Raw genomic sequence first — 14,862 nt, 5'->3', positions numbered from 1 at the left:
CTACAAATAATTAGAACTCTTGGGGGGCATTGTTTTTATGGTGTTCTTCGCTTGAGTTTAAAATATTAATATCTAAAGTGCTGGGAGCTCCAGCTTTGTTTGGCAGCGAGACGGAATAATGTAATAAACCAGCGATTGATAAGAACAAATTTGAGGAACTGCATAATTAAAATCCTGTTACTGGACTAAGTTGGCGGGCGCTGGGCAAGCGCAACCCGCCCAGATTTTGTGCCGGGGGCTTAAAAATATCGCCCCTGGGTTGGCAGGCAGAGTGGAGAGACGGTCCCTGGAGCGGGGTCCCTCTCGGGGACCCTGAATGACAAGGCTGGCTGGGTGTCCAGCAGCAAACGGGCGCTTTCGTAGGCATTTGTGTCCAGTCACGATTGCAAGGTCTGACTTTTGACTGTTGCTGAGAGCACACTCTGCCTGCTGGTCCGCAGCTGCCGCGGGGGGCGGGGGAGCACCGCTCCTGCCTTGGCCCCGCGCTAGGGGGACGCTGCATCTTTAAACCCGCTCGCTCTCCTTGACGTTTGATTCCGTTGGGGGCGGGGGGGGGGGGGGGAGAGAGAAGAGAGGCGGGAGCTCTGACATCTCAGCCAAACTTGAAGCCTCCAGTCCCACCCTTTCCCTTTCCCATTGGAGAGCTCTCCCCGACTCGGCCAGGGCTTCGCAGTCCCGCGCTGGGTTCTGGCTGGGCGGCCTGTCAGTCCCGGCCCAAGCCCCGCCCATCTGGGCGAAGTTAGGGTGTGCGAGCAGCAAACCCACTCTGGACAGCTCCAGCTACCTAAACAGAAGACGTAAGAGGAGGAAAGGGCTAGGACATGGCGAGGGAACGGCGCTGGCCCGGCTGAGAGAGAGACTGGTGATCCCCCCCCTACACACACACACACACACACACACACACCCTCCCCTCCCGCGCACGCACACACACACGCACACACACAACTGAGAGGCCTTATATTACCCCCCCCCCCAACCACGAGCATCCTGCCAGCCCCGCCAGCCCAGCCCCCCATGGACTGAATGAAGACTGCCTACACCGCCTATCGATGCCTCACCAAAGAGCTGGATGCCTGCGCCATGAACCCGGAGATGACAATGGACAGCCTGGGCACTTTGCATGGGGCAGCCAGCCATGAGCAGGACCTGCTGGGCAGCCCCAGCCCGCACCACCCCAGCCGCAGCGCCGGATCGCTACGGGTCCACCCTCCTCCTTCGCACCAGGACTTAGCCGCTGCCTCTTCTCGCTCGGCCATGGTGTCCAGCATGGCTTCCCTGCTAGACGGGGCAGGGGATTACCGCCCGGAGCTGTCCATCCCTCTCCATCATGCCATGAGCATGCCCTGTGACTCCTCGCCCCCGGGCATGGGCATGAGCAGCACCTACACTACTCTGACTCCACTCCAGCCCCTGCCGCCCATCTCCACCGTCTCCGACAAGTTCCACCACCCGCACCACCACCCCCATGCCCACCACCACCATCACCACCACCACCACCAGCGCCTCTCCGGCAATGTCAGCGGGAGCTTCACCCTCATGAGGGACGAGAGGGGACTACCGGCCATGAACAACCTCTACAGCCCCTACAAGGAGATGTCCGGCATGGGGCAGAGCCTGTCTCCCTTGGCTGGTACCCCCCTGGGCAACGGATTGGGGTCCATCCACAACACCCAACAGAGCCTCCACAACTATGGGCCTCCCAGCCACGACAAGATGCTCAGCCCCAACTTTGATGCCCACACTGCCATGCTGGCCAGGGGTGAGCAGCACCTCTCCCGGGGGTTGGCGACCCCTCCCGCGGCCATGATGTCCCACTTAAACGGCATGCACCATCCTGGACACCCTGGCCATGCTCAGTCTCACGGGCCCGTGTTGGCTTCCAGCCGGGAAAGGCCGCCCTCCTCCTCTGGATCTCAAGTTAACAACTCCGGGCAGTTAGAAGAAATCAACACCAAAGAAGTGGCACAACGGATCACCGCAGAGCTGAAGCGCTATAGCATCCCCCAGGCGATCTTTGCCCAGAGGGTGCTGTGCCGTTCTCAGGGGACCCTTTCAGACCTTCTAAGGAACCCTAAACCTTGGAGTAAACTGAAATCTGGCAGGGAGACTTTCAGGAGAATGTGGAAATGGCTGCAGGAACCCGAGTTCCAGAGAATGTCAGCCTTAAGACTTGCAGGTAAGTTCCGGCACCCAAAATACGGCCTATGTACATAGGCAAATAGACAAAGTATTCCACCAAAAGAGCCACTGAAAAATTGTATTGTGGTGCTGCAGGTTCAGACTTTCCGCATAGCTTAGTGCTTGGTTGTGTTGAAGCGACTCTGTTTTAAAGGAACTTAATGATAAATACATTACTCTGGCCCCCTTATATATGTTTAATTTGACTATTTCTAGCTACTGGGTGCTACTAGACTGGCTTGTCTGATGGCACTGCTAAGAGGACAATGGTTTGGAGGATTTGGTTTCTCGATGCTCTGTAATCTTTACCCATTATCGAGGCTAGAATAGTGCCGAGTTTTTGACATTTCATGTTGGAAAATCCTTATTGCACCCAGCAAAAATCGCTTCAGGTTTGACCCACACAATAAAGGATGCATGGAAGGTGCATAGTATCCTTGTTTATAGGACAGAGGTCATTTGTTCTGTTTATTTCTCTCAGAAAACTTCCTTGGACGCAAAGAGAAGTCTCGAAGTGATGTCTGACGTATTGTATCAGTTTTAGGAGCGGAAAAAGCATCAGATCCTGGAAAACCTGTTATAAAGAATGGCGCATTTTGTGGAAGGCAGTTTAGAATAGCTGTTCTCTAGGCTTTCGGTGCTTCAGTTTAGTTTTTTCCCCCATAGCACCATTATCTTTCTTTTCTGGTCACATCATCGCATTTAGCAGACAAACCATAAAACGTGTATTTCCTTTGCACTGACGATGTTGTGTGAATCATTTCAAAGGCTCCTCAGTGAAAGGAAGCAATACATTAAGTGTGTGATAAATTACGTGCCGAGAAATTAAGCTGTAGATTAATGCATCTCAAAGTATAAGGCTGCAATACCCTCTTTGCATACACGGGCACTTATTTTCTACAGAGCACAGAAATAGATTTGAAGCCGAGAGAGAAAACAATCACATTTAGTATATTGTTCTAATGTGAGGTGACGCTGTATTGTGCTCCCTCTGCTGTAATCAAAGAGAAGTACACCCCTCTATTGTTCTAAGATTACAAGAAATCGTCCATTAAGGTTGCTATTTGAGGAGGATGGGGGATAATAATACAGATGGTTTGAAAATAAATCACTATCTGAAAAAGTATACATGGGTTTATGAATAGATGTTTCTTTCCTTGATATGGTGTGCAGTGGAGGAGCAAACCAATAGAGTATTTATGCTTCAACAATAGACTTGTAAAGCTTGGGAAAAACCTGTGTTCCTGGGGAGCGTGTGATCTCTTTTCATATAGTGAGGAGAAAGTGTTTGCATAGATGAACATCTGCAGTCCTTTCAGCATTGCTTTGGCTCTACAGCTGGAAAGAAAGACATGTAGGCAAGAATTAACATATGTGCATTTATTACACTCTGCTTCTCTGTCCCATCACATTTTAACATAACACGCAAGATACTGGCAACCTGTTTTGACACATACTAGCCCTTTTCCAAAAACAGCGTGTGTCTCATTTTCATAATGTGACAGCAGCATGTTTACAAATGCATTTTAGAAGGAATTTCTACTCTGACAACTGCCTCGTTCACCTGTGGTTGGATTGATTCCAATCTGTAGCAATTAATCGTTTGGTATTATTGATTAGCAGAGAGTAAATAACCTTTCGGAAAGATTACTTTTTGCTTCAAAATCCACCTTCCATTCGTACGCAGAGGGGGTTGTTGTCGTTTTTCCTGGCAGTGTCTAGTCCCGAGTTCATTTATTTCTCACGCTTCTGCGATGATTTCTTGCTAATTATAATTATTGATTAATATTAATTTTATTATGACGCTCTACCTCGTGGAAAGAAACGCAGACGGTAGGGTAGTTGTGAGCGTGCTTGCTGTTGTTCACAATGTTCCATTGAAACTTAACCTGGTGTGAGATTTGAAATCCTTTGTTTCTAGTTGTGTGTGTGTGTGTGTTTCTAGTTTGTGTGCGCGCGCGTGCAGTTGGCACACTTTCTAACAATGCAGTTTGGAAACACTATATAGTGAAATGCAAGTTCTACTCCCTTCCTTTTTTCAGTCGCTCTGAGGGACAAATCATGCGTGAGACGTCCTGAGTGAATAGAATAGATCTCTTTGGCCTATCTCAGTGGCCAGCGGGACTCTTGCAGTGCGTTTCTTTGGTGGGGGACTGCAAGCTTTGTGTGAATCAAGATTTTTTTTCCCCGAAGTGCAATGTACAAAACAGAAGTTAGGGCTCTTTTCTTATTCATTTAGGGGTATCGTTGGGTCAGAATTGCTAAAATTGCAGGAGAAGGTATAATCATTCCCTTGAAGTCCTAACAACGGCGAAAAGCTTATACAATATATTGCTCCAGAGAGGCGTTTAAATAGAAGCATACAAATATTCGGATTGTATCTATTATCAAAAGTAAGGTGAGGTTTTCTCATTTATTGTGTGATTTGAGTAACAACAAGAGTGTTAAGGGTATTTGTAGTAGGCTACTTTTTTGGTCAATAGATCACTCTCCTATTGTAAAATATTCCATAGCGGGGATCTGGGTAAATAGTAGCTATAGGGCCGGTGTGGTGAAAACAGAAACCATCTCTCCATGAAATATTGATAGGAATCTCTGCACCCCCCCCAGAACAGGACATGCCAACCTCACTTTGTTTGGGGTTAAACAGGTACAAACCTGGCCTCTCGGCTTTCGGGTCCAAATCCATCACTGAGAGCCTTAGAGATTTTTTAGGGAAAAGAAACCGGCCCAAAGCCACCCTGGTATATTAATTTTTACAGCAGGCTGTAGGGTTGATTATTTTTTCCCGTCGATTCCAATGGCCTCTGTGGCTGAGGGAGGGAGGAAAGAGGACAGGGCTGGGAAGGTGATTTTGTTCTTGACTCTGTAGGCTATTAAAAATTCATGGTATCCTCTCTAACACACCCAGGGTGAGATGGGGTTGTGTATTTATTCCTTGGCCTTTTAACCATATGAATATATTTAGCTGAGGAGTCTGCGTTTGTCTGCAGCTGTGTAGAAGGATACGGTCTTTGGCCTCAAAAAGGAAAAGTGGAATCCGTGAGTGATCTCTTCGGAGCGAGGCTTTCTGATGAGTGGGATGTACATTAATGTTACTAATCAAATTATGATGCCTTCGAAGCGAGAGAGATCACGAGTTAATGGTTTTCACCTTTGTGATACAATCACTTACGCACACACGCACTAAATTGAACGATTTTCAATTAGGGAAACATCACTAGTGAAGGCAGAGAAGATCTACATAAAATAATGAGGTGAAGAAGAATATGCTGGTGGCCTTATCTCCACCAGGGAAGACATTAAAACTAAATCCACTCATCTGCTTCAGTTTTCATTGGTTGGAAGGGTGGGGATAGCTGTTGGGGAGCTAGCTATACCAGGCATTTTTTCCTGAAATGATATGCAATCGCTAATTTTGGCTCATTTGGGAACTTGTCATTTCGATTAACATCCATCGTTGCTCATCCTCTGTCCCACAACAAAAGCATGATGGATACACACCGACAGCTATTTCTCGAGATCCCTGGTAACTGACGTTCCTTTTTTTCTGCACTGTTCTACACAGATTCCCATTGACACCAAAGGAAAGAGCTATCATGTGTATGTGGCGAGATCCACATCCCAAACCTTATCCTGTTCCCGTGGAAGTCAATGGGATTTCTGCTGCTTTCTGTGACGGAAGCACTGGGCCCTAACTTTGCATATTTTAAACACTGTTCATTTATGCCGCGTGCATTCCAGCTGACGGGGATAAAAGATGCAAAGAGACAAACATAATAGTCGTTAATGATGGTGATTCAGATTTCCTAATATTTTAACCTATTCCTATAATTGCATTGAACAGCGAAAGTACATTTCTCTGCAGCTCGTTCAGTGAGAGAATATATTATTTATGGAGGTGTATATGTTCGCGCGGGTACACTCAGCATCTCAGTTAGATATAGCTGCACATATGGAAACAGCTTGGTATGTGTAGCTAAACGTTATACTCTAATCTTGCGATATTCCATTGTAACCAATGCAAAATATAATCTTGTACCGACGGTGTCAAGTCACTTTAGTCAATATGCACCTTGCGTCCTATAGAATCGTGTATTAACATTTGTACATTACACAGCCATACTTTTGCTTGATGGGCTAATCAAATTAATAATTGAAGAGCTCGCTCACTACTGTCCTTGTCTTTTCGAGTCCCCTGTGAATCAATAACACCTTTCTAATATGCATTAGTGCTGGGTCCCGAAGAGCATTGGTGGGTGGGTAGGAGAGGCCGCATACCACACGCGGAATAATCAGGGGAACAGGATCCCATAAAGCGAGAAACCTCCAACATTTATTTTTATTCCAGGCTTTGCAGCCATGTGGTTATGTCACTTTCCCAAACAAATGTGTATATGTAGGGAGATCGATGCTGATAATGTTTAGAAGATTAAAAGAGCATTAATGCTGGCAACAGTAACATAAACGTGTGGACCCAGTTTTCATTGATCTGGAACCTGATCCGGCTTGTTTCCAGTAAAGCTGATGGCGCTGGCTTTCCCAGCACAAGAGTGGGTGTCTGTGTCTGTGTGTGTGTGTGGGCGCGCGCATGTCACAAACCCTCCCTATCCCAGCACAAGACGCGTGTGTGTGTCCCAATCCCTCTCTATCCCCTTACCAAAACGTTGGCTACACGGATTGTGAAAGATAATGGCCAACATGTCGATTCACCCTTCCGTACGGTGCCAGCCACGTTCGCTTTGCAGAGGGAGCCGCGCCTACGGCCCAGTGGGAAAGCAGACGGCTGGGTCGAGTTAGGGTTAGCTCTTTGCGGTCCGGGCCCTGCCTTCTTCGCTAAACTAGCCACCACTGTCCTTGCGCTTCTGTTGCATGCTAAGTGGTGACCATACGAGTCGGTGCTTTGCTTTAGCGCGGTAATACCCCAACAGAAGGCCAGGCCGGCGGGCGGGCGCTTTTCTCTCCAACCAATACAAATGCCCCTGGCCGCCTGTCTTGTCTTCCTAAGAGAAGTCTGAAAGAAACCAGCTCCGAGCAGAGGCGCTGAACAGGCTAATGAGGATATATTGAAATGGGGCTTTCATCACCCCTTCCCAATTCCTTCTCTCAGGCCCCAAATCTGGAAAGCTGCCGCTGTTGCATGCGCAGTCTTTGCTTTCCCTAGCTTGCTTGAACACTCTGCATACTGATACTGTAAATGACCGTGTACTGTGATGTCCAGGTAAATACAGCACCCCCACCTCAACTGGTCACATGAGCTCATAGGGGGCTTCTGCTCTGAGATCGATGCAGAGAGTCTTTAAATCTCCCAACACGGATAAGTTACAGAGCAGACAGTTGTTCTCTGAGCAATAACATTTAAAACTCCTCTAAATAATCGACCTTCATTCTGTTTCTCTACCTCTTTGTGTCCGTTTTTTAAAGCATCAGCTAAATATTTTGGAAGTAACGATTTGATGAATCCACACAAAAGTTTCAGCGCTACGGGATGAGTTGACATAAAGCACAACACAGCACTCTTGCTCTACAGTTCCGTCTCCCAAAATATTTCAGTTCAGAGGGGGAAAAAACCCCAATTTATACATTGGATCTGAGTTTGTTCGAGACTAAGATAAAGCCTAAACATGAGCTGGATGGTAGATTTTTGTTGGTTCGTTTTGTTTTCTTTTGTTTGCTTGTTTTGGTGTTTCGTTTTTTAATAGACTTAGGTCGCCATCCAAAAAATTTCCTGGTTTTTTAAATTAGAAATATTAATTTTAAAACCCGTATGTAACAAACTAAAAGCAAACATAATAACTCAACCACAACGAATCTACACCCACTCCCCCCAGTTCTCCTTCTAACTGGTGCTCTTCAGGGGTTTTTAACTCGTGGAGGTAGATTTCTTCTGGAACTGAGGGAATTCCGCAAGGGACTTGTTTGTCGTTTCTTTTTTTGTCGCTTTCTGCCCTCAATAAGTTTGCAAAGCCGTAGTTTTTCGCCGGTCTGAGCAGGACTCGGGGACAGGTAAAATCTGTTGGGAGATTGTAGATCGAGTGGAACGGCTTAGCACCGACTTATCCCGGGTACAGTGCCCGGTGAGACATGAAGGGGCGAGGAAATCCGCTTAGCTTTGGGTTTCCAGCCGCGCCGTGAGTGTCCCCTCCCGCTTAGCTGTGAAGTCTCATACTGCATTGCCACCGGCTCTGTAGCTCGCTGCGCGCTTGAAAGGCAAATCTCCCCTGGCGCTTTCGAGCAGCGAAGGGACATTTCCACGGGTCCGGGATACTCTGTAATCCTAGAACTCCGAGGGTGCGGAGGGGCTGGAATGTACCCATGGCCTATATTGTGCATTCCTGGCTCCACCCTAAAGCCCAGCTACAGGCGGTAACAGTGAAGGGTCTGCGGAATATATTTCATTCTTGTTTATAAATCCTATCCCCCCCTCAAGCAATCCGCCTTCTCTAACCGTGGCCTAAGCCTTTCCTGGCTGGCCATTAGTGCCTTGTAAACCCGGGAAAGGAGCGGGAAGGCCCACCGGTTCCGAGCGTAGGTAGAGGGCAGACTTTTCGTTCCTGCCTTGCAGCCAAGAGTGCCCCAGTCTCGTACATCTCATCCCAGAACACATGGGTGACATGTGTTCCTGCCCGGTGACTGGGGAGAGGAGAACCGCGTCAAGAGGCCCGAAGATTCACAGCGGGGAAGGATCTTTGTAATTTGACAGCATTCTCTGGAGCATTGATTTCTAGCTAGCACGTGTGACTATGCAGTCCATTGCCCCAGTGTTTGCTCTTCCTTCTTCTTCCGTCTCCCCTGACTTTCCCCTTGAATGGGAGGAATAAAATAACCCAAACGCTGCTCAGGTTACTATAAGAGAAGCAAAACTCATGCTGTCCTTTTTCCTGGCAGTTCTTCTCAACTGTAGCTAATCCATATTATCTTTCAGGAATTCTTTCTTGTCAGGTAAGTCTAGCTGTCTGGATGTACCTACTGTTTATTTTTTTCATTGATTATGAAGAAGTCGGGTACTCATCTCCAAACATTTCTGTACTTGAATTATCAAAATTGCTTGCTAGCTTTATGGCTTGCCATGCAACCCCTAGATATAAAACTATCTGCAATGTTTGCCTAGCCTTTAGAGAAGCTCAAGCCATACAGATTCCAGTCATGATCTCAGATTTGTTGAAGTAGGGGGAATAGTGAAAGCACACTATACATAGATATCTATGAGCCAAATCCCATTAATTTTACAGTTGATTTTAATGGGGCCAAGATTTGGCTCCCATCTCTGTGTTAACAAATTAGTTGTTCATCAAATGTTTTGAAGATAAAAGAACATTATTTCCATTGTCTCAATGTGTGCACGTCTGTGTACACATTTTTCCAAAGTTTTTCTATAGTATGAGGTCATGTAAGTATTAAAAGGACAAAGCTTGAGATAAAATAATCCAAGGAAAGGCCAGAATCTCTCATAATAGTTGTCAGAATCTCTAAAAATGGCTTGAAGAGTTTATAGACCACACTGCACACAAAAGGGCCAATCTGCAAACCTCCACATCTTACCAAGATAAAACTTCTATTCCTTTTAGTAGGATGTTTTTCTTTGCGTGGCCTGCAGAATCAGGCCTAATATATTTAAAGGGAAGACATATTAAAGGGAAGACGTATTCATGCAGGGCTGCTCTGTATCATTTTAGGATGAATTTATTCTCATGAAAACAGGCAGACATCGTTTTGGTTATAAGCACACCAAAGTAATTTAATCACACTTGGACCTTAGCTCATGTAATTTAATATACAAAGAAAATAGTTTAAAGGTATATAATCTATATTTACTTTTGACCATGTCACAAGTACTAATCATATGGAACCTGGAAAGGGAACATTTAAGAGAAAAGAATCAAACTTGTAGAGGACAAAATAACTATATTTGTTTTTAATGAGAAGGCAATGTGCATTTTGTGTTTCTACCTTTCTTTTTCAGATTGTGCTCATCATCTCAGTCTGTAATGTAGGCATCCCAACATTGATTAATTTCTGTTAATACTATGTTGACAAGGAACCTGCAATCCTTATTCAACCAAAAGTTCCACTGAAGCAAATGGGATTTTTCCTGAATAAACAATGCAGGATCAGGTCTTATGAATAATAAATGGCCATTTGTAATTGGAGTCTTGCCTGTTGAAGACTGCAGACTCAAGGAGTGGCCAAAGTGCTGGTTCTACTGTGCTACCCAGTAGCTTCCTCAGTCTGTTAGTTTTGGTTTGCATTCTTTAGACCTGATTCTAATCTCTCTCCTACCTAGTGCAGTAGCATCAACACTACTGAATCGATGGATTTACACTGGTGTAAAACAAGTAAAAGATTAGAGACAGGTCCAGTACATAGGTTTGAATGCTCAGACCCTGACCCTGTTCTGAAGTCATTGGCAAAACTTCCATTTATTTCAGTGGGAGCAGGAGCAAGCCATTTGTTTAGTGACTGTGTGTTTCCACCCTTTTTTAATTTTACTGATATAAATGTACTTTCGTGCAATGTTAGAGGTGCCTATGTTATTAATTAATTATACCAGTAAGTGAATAGCTAAAGTCAATTTGTAAATAACAACAGCAACAATACAACAACAAAACAACAACAACAATAATTAATAATGTAAGCATGGCACGTGGTGACTGTAGGTTCAATGTTTCTCTGTCTGCAGATCAGACTTCCATATTCAAGATAAAAGAAGGCAGCTTCAATCTGTTCCATTTTATGCAAATTGATATGACCCTGGGACTTCTGCCCAGTGTCCAGTGGGGCCCTCTCAACTGGCAAACTTCTAATATTCCTGGTTTAAGCGGGAATTCTCTGAGTCTGTTAGAGGATCTGTTGTAAACACAGATCCATTGATTTGCATCTGTCAGAGAGGAAAGTTAAATGAGTGAAAAGAGAAGCCCTTTACTGTTTTATGCAGGACCAGGGAAATCTTTTGTGTTGAACCTATTGATCCAATCAGTCCCTTTAAGGAAACCACATAGTTAAAGACCCCCATATAATAGATTTAGCATGCTTGCAATAGTCTTTTAAGTGGTCTTATCTAAGGTAGTATTGCCTTTACAGCATCAAACCTGAGATCCAAACAAAAGCAAGGTAGAAAAATATAAGGGGATTTTAAATACTAGAAAACTAAGGGCCCAACCTACAAACTGTGTCCCAGTAAAACTCCCATTGAAGTCACTGTTGAAGTCAGTGGGAGATTTGGCTGAGAAAGGACATGCAGGGCCAAGCCCTAAAATATTTGCCAAAATGTGCAATTATTTCTCCTCCAGAGGTGTTAATTTTTTATTGAGTCTTTAGTATAGTTACATGTTGGAAAGCACATGTATACATACTCTTACAAATTGTAAGATAGTCTTAATACAAGTGTTTTTATTTGTATTTTAATGTCAGTTGATTTTTCAAATGTAATGTCCAGGGCAGAATTTTGATCTGTTCTATTTACGTATAAAATATATTGATATCAAAGAATTTGCAACTATTTGCACCCGCTGAGATCTCCTCCAAAGAGTTTTCATGTGGCATTTTGGGGATAGGAGGTAGATTTGATGTTAGATAGGTCCTGGGCAGTGTCCATAGGGTTATAAGAATAGGAAAATGCAGGAGCTAGTATTATCCAAGGAATGTAGCAATGATTCCTGTACTAACTGCTAATTCCAGTAACTACAGAGTGTGAAAGGCCCTTTCACTTACAGCACTAATCTGCTAGATCAGTCTCACTAATTCTGTGGTCTTTTAACTGCATGAATAACAAATAAGGAGACATTCTGTTTTAATTCTCTATTTGATCTGGGCTTAATTGTGCAGTTCTTAAATTTTTGTCAGGATGAAAAATATTAATGATCCCTAGGTGAGTTAATGTATTTATCTGTTTAGTGAGTTCAAAGGGCAGGGTTCAACTGTGGTTCAGGTTAATTGAACACAAAGTCATAGCCTAATGTCTGTGTTGCCCACAAAGTACTAAAAGTCAGAATACTATCTCTTAGAAGGAGTACCACATCTCTGTTAAGCAAATACTGCACCAAATCCAAGGTAAGCGGACTCATGTAGAATGCAATTAAAATTGCTCTCATTACAAAGTCTTATGTAAGTTACCAAGCTCAACTTGGTTTATGAAATGCCTGGTTAAAACCTTTGAGTCCCCTTGGGTGAGAAGTGTTTTCTCATTGGAAAATTGCTTTATTGGTACCAGTGACCTGTAGAGCAGCTGTTGCAGCTTTAACTGAAAATCAGCTCTCAGAATAATGTGCTTCTATTAAAATGGATAAGACATTTGTTTACACAGCCAGGACTTGCAGCAAGTGCAGTTAACCCCATCCAGATTGTTTACTGCTTTGAAAGAAAGTCAAGGGTCACAATTAGCCCTAGTGTACAATAAATGATAGTTTGTAGGGAGTGCAATACACTGTGTAAAACCAATCCTGCGCTCTGTAAATACTTATGATTTTTCTGGGCTGATCAGCAATGTGCTTGCATAACTTGTTTGCATTTCCTGATTGCTGAATCATGTTACTTCGATGATGAAACATTTTTGTACCAAAATGTCATCAATGATTGATCTTTGCAGAATACTCCTACTGACCACTTTTTATTTATATTCGCTTGATCACTGTGCATTTCAGCAAACATGAATGTGCAAACAGTGCTTTTATTTGGCATCTAATCTGGATAAATGCAGGATCAAGATGAAGACAAATATGCAAACACTGCCAGAGACAAACATTAAATTCTGAGCTACTGTTTTCACAAGGGAGGCAGAAGAGAGTCCTTTCTAGCTCTGAACCATAGCACCACCTCCTGGTGGCTTTACTGTCACATAAAAAACACCATACTGGGTCAGAGCAAGGGTCCGAGTAGCCTTGTACCATGCCTCTGACAGTGGGCAGTGCCAGATGCTTCAGACAGAATAAACAGAACAGCACAATTTCAAGTGATCCACCCTCTGTTGTCCAGTTCCAGCTTCTGACCACTAGAGGTTCCAAGAAACCTGAGTATAGGGTTGCATCCTTGACCATCCTGGCTAACAGTCAGTGACGGACCTATTCTCTGAGAGCTAATCTAATTATTTTATGATTCTCAGTATGTTTGGCCTTCACAACATCCCTAAGCAACAAAGGTATGTCTACACTACCCTCCTAGTTCGAACTAGGGGGGTAATGTAGGCATACCGCACTTGCAAATGAAGCCCGGGATTTTAATTTCCCGGGCTTCATTTGCCTAAGCGGGGAGCCGCCATTTTTAAAACCCCGCTGGTTCGAACCCCATGCAGCGCAGCTACACAGGGCTCGAACTAGGTAGTTCAGACTAGGATTCCTATTCCGAACTACCGGTACACCTCGTTCGGAATAGGAATCCTAGTCCGAACTACCTAGTTCGAGCCCCGTGTAGCCGCGCTGCACGGGGTTCGAACCAGCGGGGTTTTAAAAATGGCGGTTCCCCGCTTATGCAAATGAAGCCCGGGAAATTCAAATCCCGGGCTTCATTTGCAAGTGCGGTATGCCTACGTTACCCCGCTAGTTCGAACTAGCGGGGTAGTGTAGACATACCCCCCGTTACATAGACTGACTGTGTGTTGTATGGTGAAGTACTTCCTTATATTTTGTTTTAAACCTGCTGCCTGCTAAATTTATTGGGTAACCCCGTTCTTGTGTTATACCAAGGGGTAAATAACACTTCCTAATTCACTTTCCCCCCACCAGTCATGATTTTATACACCTCGATGATATCCCCATTCAGTCATCTCTTTGCTAAGCTGAACCCAGTTTCTTTAATCTCTCCTTGTATGGAAGCTGTTCCATACCCCTAATCACTTTCATTATAATTCTCCAATTCTAATATCTGTTTTATTTTTTTAGCTGGGATCACTAGAACTGGATTCAAGGTGTGCATGTTCTTTGGATTTATATAGTAGTATTATAATATTTTCTGTTTTTTATCTGGAAGCTGTTTATCTTAGGAAAGTGGGCCAAAAATTCTAATCACTTAAATCCATATTCATATTTAAAACCTAAATAACGAAAGCTTAATTTTCAAAAGTGCTGAGCATGCATTGCTTCCATTGACTTTAATTGAAGCTATTGGTACTCAGCACTTTTGAAAGTTACTGAGGTCCATATGTCCAAAGGGATTTAGGTGCCTAAGTCCCATTTATATTGGTGCCTAAATCTCATTGATTTCAGTGGGAGGATCATCTGGGCCTAGAAGAACATAAGAACATAAGAACAGCCATACTTGGTCAGACCAAAGGTCCATCTAATCCACTGTTTCTTAAAAGTTTTTAAGACCGAGGAACACCAAACAGTAATTTTTTTTTATGGGAACACCAAGGATTTTTTGTTAAGCAAAAGAAAAAAAAGTCACCTGCCCCTTTAAGGGTGGCCATTTTGAATTCTGTTGCTCTCCATGGCACACCTCCAACTGCCTCGCGGCACACCTGTGTGCTGAGGAACACAGTTTAAGAAACACTGATCTAGCCCAGTATCCTGTCTGCCAACATTGGCCAATACCAGATGCCCCAGAGGGAAGGGTCACAACAGGCAATCATCACGAGATCCCTCCCCTGTCACCCACCTCCAGAGAAACAAAGGCTAAGACCATTGATGGACCTGGCTAATAGCCATTGATAGACCTAACTGCTATGAATCTATCTAGCTGGTTTTTGAACCC

General features: G+C 44.3%; 1 protein-coding gene across 2 annotated transcripts in view; it reads left to right on the top strand.

Moving 5' to 3' along the window:
- Positions 1-703: 703 nt before the first annotated feature.
- ONECUT2 (one cut homeobox 2) overlaps positions 704-14,862 on the top strand; it is a 55,503-nt gene continuing 41,344 nt past the window's right edge. Inside the window, exon 1 of one of the 2 annotated variants that reach the window (XM_075932627.1) lies at positions 704-2,176. In XM_075932627.1, the coding sequence (XP_075788742.1) occupies positions 1,024-2,176 (1,153 nt within the window). In that variant the 5' untranslated portion in view covers positions 704-1,023. The remainder of the gene's footprint in view (positions 2,177-14,862) is intronic. The other variant, XM_006116570.4, reaches the window with a different exon arrangement.

The sequence above is a fragment of the Pelodiscus sinensis genome, chromosome 6 (assembly GCF_049634645.1).
Source record: "Pelodiscus sinensis isolate JC-2024 chromosome 6, ASM4963464v1, whole genome shotgun sequence".
Taxonomy (NCBI): Eukaryota; Metazoa; Chordata; order Testudines; family Trionychidae; genus Pelodiscus; species Pelodiscus sinensis.
Note: the sequence above shows the minus strand (reverse complement) of the source record. Positions and strands in the feature narration are given on the sequence as shown.